Source organism: Paroedura picta, chromosome 3 (assembly GCF_049243985.1).
Source record: "Paroedura picta isolate Pp20150507F chromosome 3, Ppicta_v3.0, whole genome shotgun sequence".
Taxonomy (NCBI): domain Eukaryota; kingdom Metazoa; phylum Chordata; class Lepidosauria; order Squamata; family Gekkonidae; genus Paroedura; species Paroedura picta.
In genome coordinates, this window is record NC_135371.1 from 43,769,797 (window position 1) to 43,786,782 (window position 16,986).

The 16,986-nt window shown below is 42.9% G+C and overlaps 1 protein-coding gene across 4 annotated transcripts in view; it reads right to left on the minus strand.

Annotated features, from left to right (window-relative positions):
* The window catches only part of FLNB (filamin B), a 95,401-nt gene that overhangs the window by 44,071 nt on the left and 34,344 nt on the right, over positions 1-16,986 (minus strand). For all 4 annotated transcript variants that reach the window (XM_077325450.1, XM_077325449.1, XM_077325448.1 and 1 more), the window contains exons 2-9: positions 16,280-16,528; positions 14,082-14,179; positions 11,830-11,977; positions 9,975-10,093; positions 7,612-7,689; positions 6,194-6,356; positions 4,023-4,220; positions 2,030-2,167 (exon numbers count right to left, since the gene is read on the minus strand). In XM_077325450.1, the coding sequence (XP_077181565.1) occupies positions 2,030-2,167; positions 4,023-4,220; positions 6,194-6,356; positions 7,612-7,689; positions 9,975-10,093; positions 11,830-11,977; positions 14,082-14,179; positions 16,280-16,528 (1,191 nt within the window). The remainder of the gene's footprint in view (positions 1-2,029; positions 2,168-4,022; positions 4,221-6,193; positions 6,357-7,611; positions 7,690-9,974; positions 10,094-11,829; positions 11,978-14,081; positions 14,180-16,279; positions 16,529-16,986) is intronic.

Below are 16,986 nucleotides of genomic sequence, written 5' to 3' on the forward strand. Positions count from 1 at the left end.
CATTTGCTATTGCCACCAACCCAAAGAGCCTCCTAACTTCTGTATACCCTATGCACCACGCCAAACACAAACATACGATATAGTTACTAACACCGTGTAGATTACCAAAGTATCTCTGCCCACCACTGTTGACTCTTAGCCATTCTGTGTGACTGGAGTGAGGGGAAGGGCTCGCTTATCTACCTTATGACACAAAGCAGTGTGCAAGCTCTCAAATTATTCAGAATTCTCAATTGGGCTGGAAGCTCAAAAATATAAATGCTCATGTTAAAGGTGTCCTTCAAATTGAATTCTGGTACTGAAGAAGATTTGGGTTTGTGGGGAGAGACCTCAACTTGAAAAGGGTCTTGTTTTATAGGTGAATGTTCAGCAGTATTATGCTTCATTCTACCACCTCATTCAGACGCCCGGATTGATGCACCCACATAAGACAGATTCCCTAACCTTTATATAATCATGGACACGTTGGTTTAAGAATGAGACTCTTAGTTTGGGGGTCCATGTTAATGATGGTGATATCCTGACTTCTACAGAGCTCCTGCCTTTACCTCCCTTATCACCAGAATAGCACCCGATAGCTTGTCAAGCCACACAATTCCAAAGCCCCCATGCTCAGGAATTATGAAGACAGTCAAGTTTATGCAAAAGGAAGGTGCCCTCTGTTCAGTGAGACTTACTCTCAAGTAAGTGTGCACAGGGATGAAATTTAGCAATCCAGCTTGCAAATGTACAAGAATTTCAAGGAGCTGAAATTCACAGCACTACTGGCTGGGATGGGAAAAGCCTTTTCTTTCTCTGCTGGCTTTGATCTGGCCACCAGCTGCTGGGTCTGATCTGTTTCATGCTGGGGAGATCACAAGAAGGTAGAGATAGAAGTGAACAGTGCTCAGGCTTCCTATGGCAGGAGTCTGATCTGAGCCAGCTAGGACTATTGCAAAGCCTCTTTGCAAGAAGCCTACATGCTCCTTATTTATTACATTTGTATACTGCCCCTCCCATAAAGGCCCCTTACTTCACTCTTATCAATATGAGGCACAACAGCTCAGCCAAAACACCTAAAGGAGATTCATGGGAAATGAGGTGGGGCAGAGGTTAACCACCATCACCCCTTGTGACCACCTTGCACTTTCCCCAGATGGCTGTTGTGGCAGATTTATGCTTCTCTGTAGCCAGCCTGCTCTCCTAGCTGTTTGCCCATGCTGAAATGAGAGTGCAAAGTCTGGGGGGAGAGGGGGGATTGTTGGAAAGGATGGACCTTTTACTTCCACCCCTGGCATAAGGCCATCACCTCAAAGAGAAACTCACAGCTTCACTACCCCTCCTGTGGTGGCTGTTTCAAGGTGGAAACAACCTCCAGCCACAAGCCTCACTGAACGGCCTTGCCTGCTTTCCTGAAACATGGGACAGATGCTATATCTGGGAACAACATGCAGAAGAGCCACAGGTTGCATGCCAAAGAACCACACGCGCCTCCCAAGCCACAAAGCATCATTGCTTTAAGAGGAGCATGCCTGCATAGCCAAGAAACTTTATGATAAATGCCATATGGGAAGCCACTTCTGAAAGCACGGAGACATTTCATCCTTTTGCTGACATCCCCCACCCACATCTCAGATAGATTCATGTCTCACACACAAAGCCCTGTCAGATCTAGTTTGGCCTCAGAATTCTTCTCATTGCATGTTTGTTTTACATTTTGAGCAAATGTCTAGCAAAAGCCTAATGCTGTCCTGGTTATTCAGACATCTTCTGGCCCAGAGCCTTGTTAAATATATGTTTCTTTGGCAGGAGAAAAAATAAGTTGTAGTTCAAAGTACAAAGCTTTCCAAGCCCACTAAAAGTAGCTATACTGCTCAAGTTACCTCTCTACAAATCAGTAAATGAGATGCTATCACTTAGGTCAGCTAGCCATTTTACGCTTCCAGCCTAAGATACACATATATTGTCTTGTGTGCTTAAGAAGATTTGTCAAGGGAAGAAGGCAGGTGTGCCTCAAAGACTAAGCAACGTTAAGAAGCTGAACACTTACTCGGCCCTTTAATTGCCACATGGATATCTCCACTCCCTGCAGCTTTAGTATCAACCTTGAAGTCTGCAGTTTCTCTGATCCGAACTCCTTTTGGTTGGAGGCCTCTCCCGCTGGCACGACAGGCATTTGGATTGCAGGCTACAAGCAAATTGCAGACAGACATCAATACAGTCTTTGATTCCTAGAGAGTTTTCACTTAAGCAAGCAGGTCTCTAGCAGCTTTTCTCAGTTGGCTTTGTGAAGGATGAGAATTAACTTTATGAAATGAAAATTTCAAAGCATTCTGCAACAAAACTAGGGCTGTCAGGGAATATTAAGCAAAACAGAATTTGGGGGACTGCAGCTTATGTTTAACAAACCCTGGCTTTTTACACATTTAATGGGGTGGAACCAAACACTTTCTTGAACACCGAGATCAGTTTCTACCACCTTAAGAGTTTAATTGTTTGTTTCCCCTTACTATTGTTAAACAACTCTAAAATGGTGTATTATTTTCCTGGAACTTTGTGCTTTAGGGCATTCAAAGTACAGCCCTCCATTTTGATGCTCTGGCACCAAAAATTCAGCTTTTCAGAGCATGACTCCAAGGAAAAGCCTAGCATGACAGAGTCCAATACAGCACCTGGGACTATGTGATATTGTTTAACTGGTCCTATTAATGTAACCTATATGCCATACAGAATAGCAGGGGGTCTGCTCATAGCAATGTGGACAGAAAGCCAACATGCCAAACAAGCAAACCCAGAGAAAGACCCACGGAAAAGGAATTCAAGATGAGTAATACCTTGAGGTGAAAAACAAAGAAGAGCACAAGTATCATCCCAATCTATATTATGACACCAGTTTAAACATGCTTTTGCTGAATATTCCTGCTATTAGGGGAAATATCTGTGCGCAAGATAATGACTAAATGCTGGATACTGTGGAAGAGTTCAGAGGGAAGCTTTATGGAAGCTAGAAAGCTGCTTAAAAGAGCAGACTAAAGTGGTCTGCTTGTTTTTCAGTACTTGATTACTATGCTATGGTTACATTCAAATGGGCAGCCGTGTTGGTCTGAAGTAGCACAATAAAATCAGAGTCCAGTAGCACCTTTAAGACCAACAAAGATTTGTTCAGGGCGTGAGCTTTCGAGTGCCACAAGAGTTTCAGGGTGAACGCTGGCCTCCAGTTTTACTAGGTGCTTGCTTTTCTGGAGTTTGCAGCTGCAGGCCTGGCAGCAGGATGTGATCCGCCCAGTGAAGACTTGCTCTGCATCTGGATTCTAGAGCATTCTGTTCCCCCTAGTTCTAGTTGTCACGGACTATTCTGACCACACCAGCAGCAGAGGGAGTGCAACAGACACCCGAGCTTCAGTTTCTAACCTCACAATCAAGTTCAGCCGTTTGCGGTTCAAGCAGTTTGGCTTCTTGCGAGACTACTTGCCAACAGCCCCATATAACTACTGGACAAGTTGCTTGCGTCATTTTTGTACATCCCAGCAGCTCTCGCCTGAGGCTGCAAACCCACAGACTAGATGTTTAGGAAAGACAAGAAGAACACAAGCCACCCTGCACGCCCTCTTACCGACACACAGCTTGCCCAACTATGAAGCCAGCAGCAGTGAAGTCCAACATCCCACATATTGAGAGTTGCTCAGGAGAGGTGAGCAGAAGTCTGAAAGCACAGGAGCAAGCAAGGATGGAATAGAAAGCCAAGTGTCAGTATAAAGGAGGGGGGGAGAGGAGTTGAGATACAAAATAAGGTGAGTATAGTTGATTTTATGGGATTGTAAGGAAAAGGTTCAACCACTAGAAGTCTCAAAAAAGAGAGAAGCATGGCCATTTAGGATGGCAGGCAAATCAAGCCCAGGTAGCATTTAAGCACTTTTAGCAAGAGCAGTTTTAATGCTTGATTGGCTGTTAGAAGATCCTTTGCACTTTTTTTTTTTTTGCAAAGTCTACACTCTTTAAAACCCAGTAATATAAGCAGGTGCAAATCTGTCCTGGCCACACACCTTCACCAATGAGGACATTCCAAGGGCTTTTTGGAACCTGCTCTCCAGCAAACACCACTCTCACGGCATGAGGACCAGCTTGCAAAGGCTTGTATACACAGCGGTAAACTTGGTTGCCTTTGTCTTCCACCATAACTTCCACTGGATTCTTCCCCTGAGAATCCTCCACATCTACACCAATGTCACCAACACCAGCTCCTACAAGAAAGCAAAGACACAGTCAGGCCAGCTCAGATCAGTTTAACTGTGGAGGACCAGTGTGCCCATTTTTCATCCTAGCCACACCGATATGGAATAGAAGCAAACAAATGGAAAGCACTGACATCGATTTAAGTCCCTGTTTACATGTTACAGTTAACATATGTACTGTCTGTGGGCAGCTTGTACATCATTTCTCTCTGTAGACATGTTAATTCTTAAATCAAATTCAGCAATCTGAACTTGCGTGGCTGAGAGAGCCAGTTTGGTGTAGCGGCTAGGAGTGTGGACGTCTAATCTGGCGATTAGAGCCGGGTTTGATTCCACACTCTCCCCACAAACAGCCGGCTGGTTGACCTTGGGCTCACCACAGCACTGATAAAGCTGTTCTGACTGAGCAGTAATATTGTGGCTCTTCTCAGCCTCACCTACCTCACAGGGTGTCTGTTGTGGGGAGAGGAAAGGGAAGATGAATGTAAGCCGCTTTGAGATTCCTTCAGGTAGAAAAAAGCGGTATATAAGAACCAACTCTGCTTCTTTTTCTGAAAGCATGATTTTAAAACTTCATATTTATCCCGGCAGCTGCCCCTACTTTTCGAGCCAACACACATAGGTTTTTTATACATGCAGAATATGAGAGTTTACTGTAATAGGTGCACAGATCTATATAAGGCAAGGAGATAAGACAGAAGTCTATATTGCCAGTGACAATGCTGGTTCCTATAAAGTTCATCCCACCGAACTTGACTACATGCAACATTTTCACTTAGTTCTTTCTGAAAAGAATTTAAGAGTGACAATGACATCCAAACAGTTCAAGCCCCCAAAATATTCCACCCCCACCCCCATTTCCTCCTGGGTCATGAATAAAAAGGTGCCCTTCCTTAAGATTGCCTGTTACAGAAAACCTTTAGTTAAGCTATAGAGGTGCTTGCTAGTTTGCTTGTCCTGAAGGGTTGAAGCAATTTTAAGTTTCGCAATATAACGAGACTCAGCCTCTCATGCTGGTAAATTCCTTGTTATGTTTATACAGCAAACAAAGGCGATTGTAAATTCAGATGTCTGTTCATCTCCAAGGTTCAACTGCTACAGACTCAGTCCAGCGCTCTAATTTCTGTTACTAATTGGAGTCAAAGTTTAACATCAGCTAAGAGACAAGGCCTGCTATATAGACAGACAAATTATGTATTGTGTGTACTGGAGCCATGTTAAGTGGGAAGGCCACTTCAAAGTCCAATATTACATGATACTTTTCCCCATCATCTTTTGATCCTAGCAGCTTTGTTCTGAAGATTAAGTGAACTAATAGCCTTAATTCCTGCCCTAGTAGCTCAGTTGCAAAGCAACAATCTGGAACAGAAGTAATGTGACTGGGCACTATTATATTTGCATATACACTACAGCAGATGAGGACAGTAGACACCCACACCTCAGTTTCCACAATGGCAATCTATTCTCTCACACAGCCAACAGAGCAGTATTCATTTCTGTTGACTAGTATGGAGAAAGAAGAAAGATGTACTCATGAGAATACTTCTTGACTGCAAGCAGCTAAAGCCAGCAACTACCACTGGTGCAAGTAACTGTGTTGAAAGGTTTTTTGCTACTGCAAGTCGAAGTGCAATACTTTGTCCTCTTCTCCTTCAATGCAACCTCCACAGATCCATATAGCAATTAGTCTACATGAGTCTCAGGGAGCCTAACATCAACTGTTCTACATTCAAAAAGGACTTAGGGGGGGAAGTACAAGAGGAAGAACCTATGTTCTTTGTACCTATGGGTGGCCAAATCCAACCTGTGGAGTACCATATATTTCCCTTGTTCCTCTAGGCACTCATAAAATATTTTTTCCCCACAGAATTTTATGGAAACACTGGCTCTTGGAAGAAAAAACGAGAAACCAGTACTCTACAGCTACAGAGCTATGCTGGTGTTTAGAGTGCAAACCCATATAGCCCTTTAGTCTCTTGTACCTGCTGTGTAGATCTCAAAGTAAGTAGGTTTGTTGGCTATATTTCCTGTTGCTTCAAGGCCCGGTCCTTTTGCTGTTACTTTACTAGCATCACCCTGGGCTTTGTCAACATGTACTTCAAATGGACTCTTCGAGATGTGCTGACCAGCAAACAGAACTGTAACCTAGAAACGTAGGAACATTGTTAAAGCCAGTTTCACAAGTTCAATGGTCATTCTGAAATGCCTCCATGAACAGAATTTGAACCAAGTTCACTCACAAGATTCTCAATATAAAACAACTGAAGCTTCTAGAATCAGAAGTCTCTTTAGACACAGTGTAGGCCTTGAAACATCAAAGTGAATGTACGTCTTTTGTATGTTGAAACTTAGTTTCCATGCATTGGACCCAAGATGCCATTCTAGCAGCAGCTTCCCCAATAGCATCGCTTTTGTGCCTGTAAAGGAGGGAAGGGAGATATGCCATGCCCCCTCCCTACAGTGCTGCAAAGGCCTAACTTACTCTCCCTGATGTTCTTTCAGGTCTGATGATTTACAGGAGTCTGGTTTAGGAGAGACAGAACAATGCACTGGAAATAGGGCAGTTCACATTCTGTGGCACATCTCTGCTCACCGCTGCATAAAATATAGGCCTCTATTTCCAGATGCAGGAATGCATCTCCTGCCCTCACAACCACTATGGCCAGTTCTAACCTCCCCCTCCAAACAAGTGAGAAATCTTGGGAGGAATTCATAGCATCAATGGCTACCTCAACAATAGAGCTGGACAGAAGCAGCTATTCTTTAATATGTTTTGCTCACCTAACCATTTTGTATCCAATAGAAATGTGCACAGTCACTGAAATCTGGATTGGGATTGTGTGTTAAGATCCTTCGGAATTCAGGAGATGCAGAATTTCTGAATATCCAGAACTCCACTGGAGTTAATAGAACAGCCATTTCCCACTTAGAAAGTTTGGAAGCTCCTTGCCTTAACATCGAAGTTGTATTTAATTCTACAGAATTCAGTCTTTTGTGAAGAGATAAAATTATTTTCTCTCGGCCAACTTAAAAGCACTACTAAAATTACTGGGTTATATCACAAAGGACAACAGGGGAGAAAGCAAACCAAATTTCTGGAATTCTTTTGCACTGAACTGATTGGAAAACAAACCATTGTACCTCAGAAGGAAATCCAGAAGAACAAACATTACATTGAAGCTGTAAAGTGGTTATTATGCCGCCAAATCATTTCCTCAGTTGAGGACCAATAGATAAGTCAATGTTTTGAGGAGAAAAGAGAATATGCTATTAAAAACAAGGCAGGAGGAAGCCAGCAAACCAAATACATCTATTACATTGGACAATAATGCAACGAACACTCCCAGGCAAGCGCAGTTGTTAAATAAGTCTCCATCTTTGGAAATTCCCAGGTTCTTACCTTGTGAGGTCCTGTAACCTTAGGCACATATTGCACAGCATATGTCTTGTTTTTATCATTTTCAGGAGCCACCTTGGCCTAATGAAAAAAAATGACAATTGGACCAATGATTCAGCTGACTACCTCAGAGAAGGTATGCTATGAAAAATGTTCTATTTTGTACAAACCTTCAGCCCTGTCTTCTCCACTAGGGTGAACTGTTGAAGACTACCAAAAGTTTTGTTTGCCAAGTTCACCTACTTGTCATTTAAACTACGTCTGAAGTTGCCTTAGCACTTTGTTGTTGTTAGGTGCGAAGTCGTATCCGACCCATCGCGACCCCATGGACAATGATCCTCCAGGCCTTCCTGTCCTCTACCATTCCCTGGAGTCCTTTTAAGTTTGCACCTACAGCTTCAGTGACTCCAGCCAGCCACCTCATTCTCTGTCGTCCCCTTCTTCTTTTGCCCTCAATCGCTCCCAGCATTAGGCTCTTCTCCAGGAAGTCCTTCCTTCTCATGAGGTGGCCAAAATATTTGAGTTTCATCTTCAGGATCTGGACTTCTAACGAGCAGTCAGGGCTGATCTCCTCTAGGACTGACCGGTTTGTTCGCCTTGCAGTCCAAGGGACTCGCAAGAGTCTTCTCCAGCACCAGAGTTCAAAAGCCTCAATTCTTTGACGCTCGGCCTTCCTTATGGTCCAACTTTCACAGCCATACATTGCAACTGGGAAAACCATAGCCTTACTAAACGCACTTTTGTTGGCAGGGTGATGTCGCTGCTTTTTAGGATGCTGTCTAGATTTGCCATAGCTTTCCTCACCAGGAGCAAGCGTCTTTTAATTTCTTTGCTGCAGTCCCCATCTGCAGTGATCCTGGAGCCCAGGAAAATAAAATCTGTCACTACCTCCATTTCTTTCCCATCTATTGGCCAGGAATTTAGAGGGCCGGATGCCATGATCTTCGTTTTCTTGATGTTGCGTTTCAAGTCAACTTTTGCACTCTCCTCCTTCACCCGCATCAACAGGCTCTTTAGTTCCTCTTCGCTTTCTGCCATTAGAGTGGTATCATCTGCATATCTGAGGTGGTTGATATTTCTTCCTGCAATCTTGATCCCAATTTGTGACTCCTCTAACCCCACCTTTCTCATGATGTGCTCTGCATACAAGTTAAATAGGCAAGGTGACAGTATACAGCCTTGCCGAACTCCTTTCTCAATTTTGAACCAATCACTGGTTCCATGCCCGGTTCTCACTGTTGCTTCTTGATCTGCATATAAGTTTCTCAAGAGACAAATAAGATGCTCTGGTATTCCCATCTCTTTAAGAACTTGCCACAATTTGTTGTGCTCCACACAATCAAAGGCTTTAGCATAGTCAATGAAGCAGAAGTAGATGTTCTTCTGGAACTCCCTAGCTTTCTCCATGATCCAGCGTATGTTGGCAATTTGATCTCTAGTTCCTCTGCCTCTTCGGAATCCTGCCTGTACTTCTGGAAGTTCTCGGTCCACATATTGCTGTAGCTTAGCTTGTAAGATTTTGAGCATAACTTTGCTAGCATGAGAAATGAGTGCAATGGTGCGGTAGTTTGAACATTCTTTGGCGTTGCCTTTCTTTGGGATTGGAATGTAAACTGACCTTTTCCAATCGATGCACCTTCTGCAACAAACTGTGAAAAATATCTATCAATGGAGATCAAGAGAGCTGGCATGGTGTAGTGGTTAAGAGTGGTCGCTTCAATCTGGCAAGCTGGGTTTGATTCCCCTCTCCTTCACCTGCAGCCAGCTGGGTGACGCTGGGTTAGTCACAGCCCTAATGGTGCTGTTCTCAGAGAAGTCCTGTTAGAGAACTCTCAGCCTTGCCTACCTCACAGGGTATCTGTTGTGGTGAGAGGAAGGAAAGGCGATTGTAAGCCACTTTGGGACACCTCAAAGTGAAAAGCGGGGTATAAGGACAAACTCTTCTTTTTCTTCATCATGCGGGAAGCAACATCAGACAGCTCCTTCCTACCCTAGTAGTGCCTGTTCTGAAGCAATGCTTGTGTGGGAACTATGCCATGACCCCTTCTCAAACAACTCAGGTTGACTTCTGAGAACACATTCAGTAATATCACCTTGTGAACTTGCCTCAAAAACAGGCAGTTCTCCTAATCAACTCTCTAGTTTTACAGCCATAGTATGGCTGGGAAAGCAAGTATTCTAATAAGTCTGTGGGTCTTCCCCACCAGGATCCCATCACTGTAATGCTACACCTGAGGCCTGATAAGGTGAACCCAACTCAAATATTCATCTGGTTGTCCAAAAGCATTCCAAGAACACAGAATTCCATACAGGCACAGATAGCATGTGGTCAGCAAACTCCAAACAAGATTTCTGGATATACGCACCTCTTCCCTGTTTCCTTCTGGATCTTCTACAAAGACCATTACTTCTCCCTGACCAGCACTGATTGTGTCCACAGTGAAGTTGGCAGGTTGCTTCACCATATTCCCATGTGGTTCAATTCCTGCAAAAATAAAGAGGTACAAGAACAATGGTGGCTTTAACAAGTAAACAGGTTAATGTTTGTCATCTTCCACTGAAATGTTCATTACTTTGAGTTCTCAGCATTCAGTTTCACCTAATCTTGTGCTTAAAGCCATCCACGTGTCATGGCAATCACCATCCACCATTAGTCACCACTTTCAGAAATATTTTGTCTCTTAATGACCCATTTTCATTCATTGTGCCTGAATGCCATGTAGACCCAAGCCAGCAACAGCCATGTGTTCCATGAGTTTCATAATTTTACAGGCTATATGAACTATACCTGCCAGTCCTGTATGTGTCATCTTTACTGTGCAACTCAGAGTTCCAAGCTCCCACAAGTATCTCTTCATGTCTCCAAAGTTTAGTATCAGAAACCTAAAACATGATGCCCTCCCCCCTTTCCTCTTCTTCAGGAGCCAACCTGGTGCAGTGCTTAAGAGTGGTGGCCTCTAATCTGGAGAACCAGGTTGGATTCCCCACCCCTCCTCTGCAGACAGCCACCTGGGTGACCTTGGGCTAGTCAGAGTTCTCTCAGAGCTCCCTCAGCCTCACCTACCTCACACAATGTCTGTTGAGAGGAGAGGATTTGTAGGCAATTGTAAGCTGCTTTGAGACTCCTTCAGGTAGTAGAAGGTAGAGTACAAAAAAACAGCTCTTGTTCAAATGCTACTTTTCACAATTGAAACACATGCAGTACCAAGCATTGCCCCAGATGTTACACCAGTGACTTTTACACTGTCCTAATGCAAGCAGCAGTGATAATTATTGATAGAAATCTTGTATTAAGCTGTAAATAATAATACACTAATATTTTAGTCTAAATTAACAGATTAATTTCCATATATACAATACATGCATGATATCTGCATTCAACTGTCTTAGCTCCCTTGCCTATAACCCCAAGGTACAATACTTATGTGAGCTACCTTACATTGCACTACTACAGAACACTGTTCCCCATGTTTCTATAAACAAGCCCTGGATTGTTCATTCATATAGACATTGGAAGTCCCCAGAAGCCATACCCTAGTGTTCAATAAATTATACGACTAACAGTCACCCCACAAGTCATGGGACAGTAAACCCATCCTAAATGCTTGGCAATTATTCCCAGACTGCTTTAAAACAGGGGAAATATCAGTATTCCACTACAATGAGAAGACATTTGACCTTATTTTAAGATAAATGCTTAACCATCTCCATAATTCCACCCAATCTAAGTGGTTCATGTAATTGAGGCACCTATGCCTTTGAAAAAATATGCTATAAACATGCAGTATTAACATGTTAGGATAGGTACAAACTTTCAGTTCCTTCTTTTCTCACTCTTGGCAGCATTAGACCCACACATCTCTAAGAAAGATTTACACAAAGTCAGTAACTGACCTCCACCCTCTGATAACAGGCCGAAGTCTCCCCTTAAAGGGTGGGAAGGAACACAGACAATTAGACCACTCAAATATGGTCCAGGACATCAGATAGCAGGCTTGCTGAACTGGTTCTCTGAGAGTCTAAAAATTCACATGAAAGTAGGAGCGGCTTTTGGACTATTTCCACGTATTTCTGAATCTTGGCATCATACCAATTGAATACAATAGAACTTGGAAGTTTGTCTACAAACAGGATTTAAACAAACAAGAATCAACTGGTCTTCACACAACAGGTGTGAATTTACTCAACCGCAAAAAGTGAGAAGAGCATTCTAGACCTTACCTCTGCCATATGCTCTTGCCTTCTTTGGATTAAGTTTAGGTTTCAGAGGAGCACCTGGTTTTAATTTTGCTTTAGGGAACTGTGACAGGTATGTCATTACAGAGTGTTCATCCACATCAGGGTGAATAATTTCCTCAGGAGTGATGACCTGATCAACATCAATTACAGCACAAATTAGTCAGAAGTGAAACTCACCTCACACCTTCTCACACAGCTACATTGCTTTGTTCTCTTAAACACTGATCATTTAACATGCCTTAGTGAACTGCTCCCTTATGACCACAGGGGCTGTTACAGCACTACAAGTAAGAACCCACAAACTGAATGGGGTTGTGGAACAAGCCTCCCTGTAGCCTCTTCTGCCACTGAGGCTTAGAAATTGCTTTGTAAACAGTTCAAGGTTCAATCAGAAGCACTTCCAGAAAAAGAACCTCCGGTGGCAAGTGATGGGGAAGTTCCTTTTTAGTCAGACACTCTGGAAAACTGCTCCCCATCAAAGTAGACAACACTGGTTGAGACAGACCATAGGTATGACTTGACTCAAGGTATCAATTAGCCTGTGGTCAAAAGGTGCTCCTGAGAACCAGAGGGGGATAGGACATAGGAGGATAATACACAGGAGCTGCAGCTTGAGCAGGCAGCAGAAGAAGTCAACTCTTTCCTCTTGTGAAAATGTGAAGAGCTTGTGCAAGGAAGAGAGCAGCTTCTGCCAGTTCTTGCTTTAGGCCCATATATCCCCATTGCATTCTGAAGGATCATCTGACCAGATCCCCCAGCTTTTCTACGAGAAAACAGATCGGTTGGTGAGCTCCTTGAATCTACAATTGGTAGCCCTACATAACCTTAAATTTTATACATGATATTAAAGATAGCATACAAAAAGCTACAAAAGCCCCTCAGCAAGACGACCCAGGAAGTTTGGAGGGTACATCCAAAGGAAATTGCCCTCAACATAATTCAGGAGAGATAGTGTTCCAGTGATTTTCCCCATGGGAGCTCTTAACTTGTACACTCCCAACAGAAAAGGCTTGGTCACATGTGCTTAGTCCTGGGTATATTAAAACACTGCTACACCACTCTCAGATCTCAAGCCATGTGCAAGTTCATATGGGTAAAAGGGATCCTTGTGCCCCATACTTCATGTGAGCTGCTACCATGTATTCAGTCTCCATATGACTCTATTGGCAGCTTTCATATAAGGGGAGGCATGCCAAATCTACACTTTTGAAGGATAGGATAAAAATGTAGTTTAGAATGTAAAAGCTGTGCAGGGAGGGGTGTGGGAGAATTAGTCTAGCTTCCCATCTGGCTTGTAAAGGGGTAAAAGCCTGATTCTGCAGGACTCTGGGGGAAAGCAATAGGTTTTATGCCACGCTATCTTTTGTATTGAGTAATATTTAATTTGGTGCACTAGTATTTATCAGCTGCCCCATTTGTGTTTTTGCAGTTCAATGTCTTAATTTTCTTCATTGGTTTAAGTCAAATTTCTTATAGTTATGGGTATATATCCTTGTAGATATGTGAATGGACACCCCTACCTCACCCTCTGACAACAGGTCACTGAGCCCCCTGACATTTTGCTCTGTGAGGGTTAGCATCCCCCCCCCCTTCATAAACAGTATCATGGCAAATGGGAAGTAATCAGGAGAAATAGATGGTAGGACACAGCTCATTGTTTTGCACAATGAACTCTAATAGCACATTTGTAATAGACAATCAGGATACACATTTTCTAAACAAGAATGCTATATCCTAGAGAGACTACTTTCAGCAGCACTCAGTAATGATTAATACGCATTCTGGCCAAAGCCCTCTAAGGAAAGAGAGATCATCAGTATAGCACCTGCACGCTACTGGTGCCAAGAATTCATACTTCAAAAACTCTTAAGTAGAACTACCTGTGCTGTCCTTACTTGTTGCTAGGGAGTAGAGCTAAACTCAAGTGGCTAACAATAAGCAATATGCTATTTACTATCAACTTGCCACAATAGCCTCACCAACTGGCAAACTATCGCACTGAACAACTGGCCTGGCAAGGATCATGTTCCATAGTTTTCATGCCTCAGTAGATTATGTAATTTCTCTTTCAAAAAGCTAGACTGAAAGGTGCAGAGAACCAACCGCATTGCCCTAGAATCATCTTGCAGCTTTAATTTTGCAATTCTACAGCCAACATAGAGCGAGTACTTTGGGCTTCAAACCACCAGCAAAGTTCAGGATAAAGTATAATCCAGAAGTCCTTTTTTGCTTACCTGAGGCACACCCAGCCAGTCATCTGCTTGTTGCATGGCTTCACGAGCATTATCAACAGGTTTTTTTGGGTCCCAGGCTTCCCAGTCCGGGCAGAGACCTAAAAGAACAATTCTTAGACTTAGGACTTATTGTATTTCACTTTTGGCCAAGGTGAACACTAACTGGGTGTTCTGCCCATATTCATATAGAAGTACACCTCCATTGCAGTGAAGTTAAAGACCAACAGCCACAACAAATTTTCAGTTGAACGCTTCCTAGTTTAGAATTTCTTTTTGAAATTTCTAAAGTTTGCAGTTCTGCAACCCAAAAGATCTTTCTCCTAATTAAAGGTCTATTTGCTCAAGATATACTGGCACAAGACAGTTTGGGACCCAGGAAGCACTGCTGAAAGTTCTTTACCTAATTAGGATTTTTTTTATCCAAGCAGTATGCAACTCTGAAGATGTCAAACACCCATTCAAATTTTATTTGTAAAAGTAGATTAATTAAAGAGCTTAGTAGAGGACTCTTAGATTGCAGAACTCAGTTCTTAGTCTGATGAAGAGTGCTTGCACTTAAAAGCTCACGCCTTGAATAAATCTTTGTTGGTCTTAAAGGTGCTACTGGACTCTGATTTTATTGTGCTACTTCAGACCAACACGGCTACTCATTTGAATCCACCAACTACAAGACGTCGAAAAGTTTACATCAATATCTCTATTCACTTGGGTGCAGCAGCACTGGTGGCCAGGGTGATGTAATAGTTCTGCTATCGGAAAGACCAGGATATTGCATTTTTCTGAAGTATTTCTCTAATATTTCAAACACCTATGTAATACTTCCTGGAGTTGAAAATCAGTTGTACAATAATAAATGTGCCGTAATACGACTAGATATTCAGTAATCTTTCTACAACTTTAGTCCTTAGGAGCCATGGTGATGCATCATAACCTATCATTCCCTCCAGCAGTGTCTAGATATGGATTCTCTCAATAAGAATATTTTACTGAGATCTCTTCCGCCAGTTTGAGCTTATGGGCAGCTTCCATGCCACTAGACTTTAATGCAAAGCCAACAAATGACCAGACAATGAAGATTTTCACATTACCTGCCTGGTCTCAACCAGGGCTAGGACCTTTTCAGTCCTGGCCCCAGCCTGGTGGAATGAGCTCCTGGAAGAGCCAAGGACCCTGCCAGAGCTGCCAGCTTTCTGCAGAGCCTGCAAGATGGAGTTCTTCCACCAGGCTTACGGTTGAGACCAGGGCGGCACCCGGGTGTTTTCATTGGAGGATCCCCCCCTCCATGTTGATTAGATCTGGGTCTCACTCCTACTATAAGAGAACTGACCCTTGGGCTGAACACGGAAGGGAGACAGTGAGGGTTAGGGTATCTAGGATTGATTCACCATCTAATTGTGATAATTTGTAATGGGGGGATGTTTTATGGGTCTTATTGTATTTACTGATGTTGGAAACCACCACGAGACCATTGGAGAACAGCAGTATAGAAATCTATAAATAAATAAGCCGGATGTTATTTGTTGTTGGCGTGATTTTACGTAAAGTGATACAGGGATGGGGATTTCATACAGCAAATTTCCTTTTGTTAATGAGCCGTCTCTGAAGTGCTGGGGTCCTTTCAAACTCTTGCCCTTTTTCAGCACACGATCTGCCCCAGGAGATGTTTTTTAACATTCTAAGTTGAGTGCTATTGCGCTAAACCAACGTAGCCCTTCCGTGCCACAGTGGCACCCTTGAGGTGCCTTGATTTCACTGAGTCAATGGAATCAAGGCATGTCAAGGATGCCACTATAGCACTGTCATATTATATTGGTTAAGCGCTACAGTGTTCAATTTGAAGCATTTTTAAAAGTCTACCAAAGGTTGTGCTGCAAAAAAAGAGCAGGGAGGTGAAGCGACATTGTAGGAAGTGCTATGGACATTTTAAACAATTCAGAGGCACAAAGTAAGGACAGAAAACAGAAGAAAATAGTTTCCCTCAAAAGCAGCTTAACTATGCTTTGCTAAACCAACACAAGAGGGGTTGAATGAACAGGGAAATAAATTCCAATAGCAGACCACAACTAAAACAGGACTGCCTGAAATAACAGGAAAAAATCCATTAGCAACCAGTTACTAAAACAGAATACAGAGGAAGTTCAAAAATGACCTATTAGCGTCACTAGGAAAGAATGGAAATTTGGACATAGAAGACTCACCTGGAGCACAGCTATCAACAAGGGCACCCAGTGCTTTGCCATCCTGCCAGTTTTGGTTAAAGTTAGTTATCGGCAAGTAGGGGATTTTGTTCTGAATCCAGCCTAGTAATCTCTGCTTTGGAGTCTGTTTCTTGGCATCGTCATCTCCTTCATCTTCCCACACAGGCATAGAAATTGAATAATGGAGGATAAGAGTCCATACTAGCCCCAGGATTAGTTTCAGGTTACCATCAACAATAGCTTTACTATCTGAAAAAGAAACACAATCAGGAGGTTAGCAGTGTAAAATAATGCATTTGGTAAGATGAAGATGTACTTTATACACATGAAGCTGCCTTACACCAAATAACCTTAGTCCATCTTGGGTAATACTGTCTACTCATGCTGGCAGTTGGCTCTCCAGTATCTCAGGCATTTCCCACTAAATAATCTTTTTCACTGGGTATGCTAAAGATTGAACACGAGAAGTTCTGCATACAAAGCAGATGTTCTATCACTAAACCACAGCCCTTCCCAATTTAGCAGTAAATCACACTGAACTGTATTGAACAGGTGAGCTAGCCATCGTCTTGATGAAAATTATTAATGTCTACTTTCCCCGGCACATGAACCCATAGCCTTTCACCGTGTAGTTTCATTAGGCTACTGCAGTAGTAGTAACAGGTGGCCAGCTATGCCCATCTTTCAGCAGGCATCTTTAAAAGTTG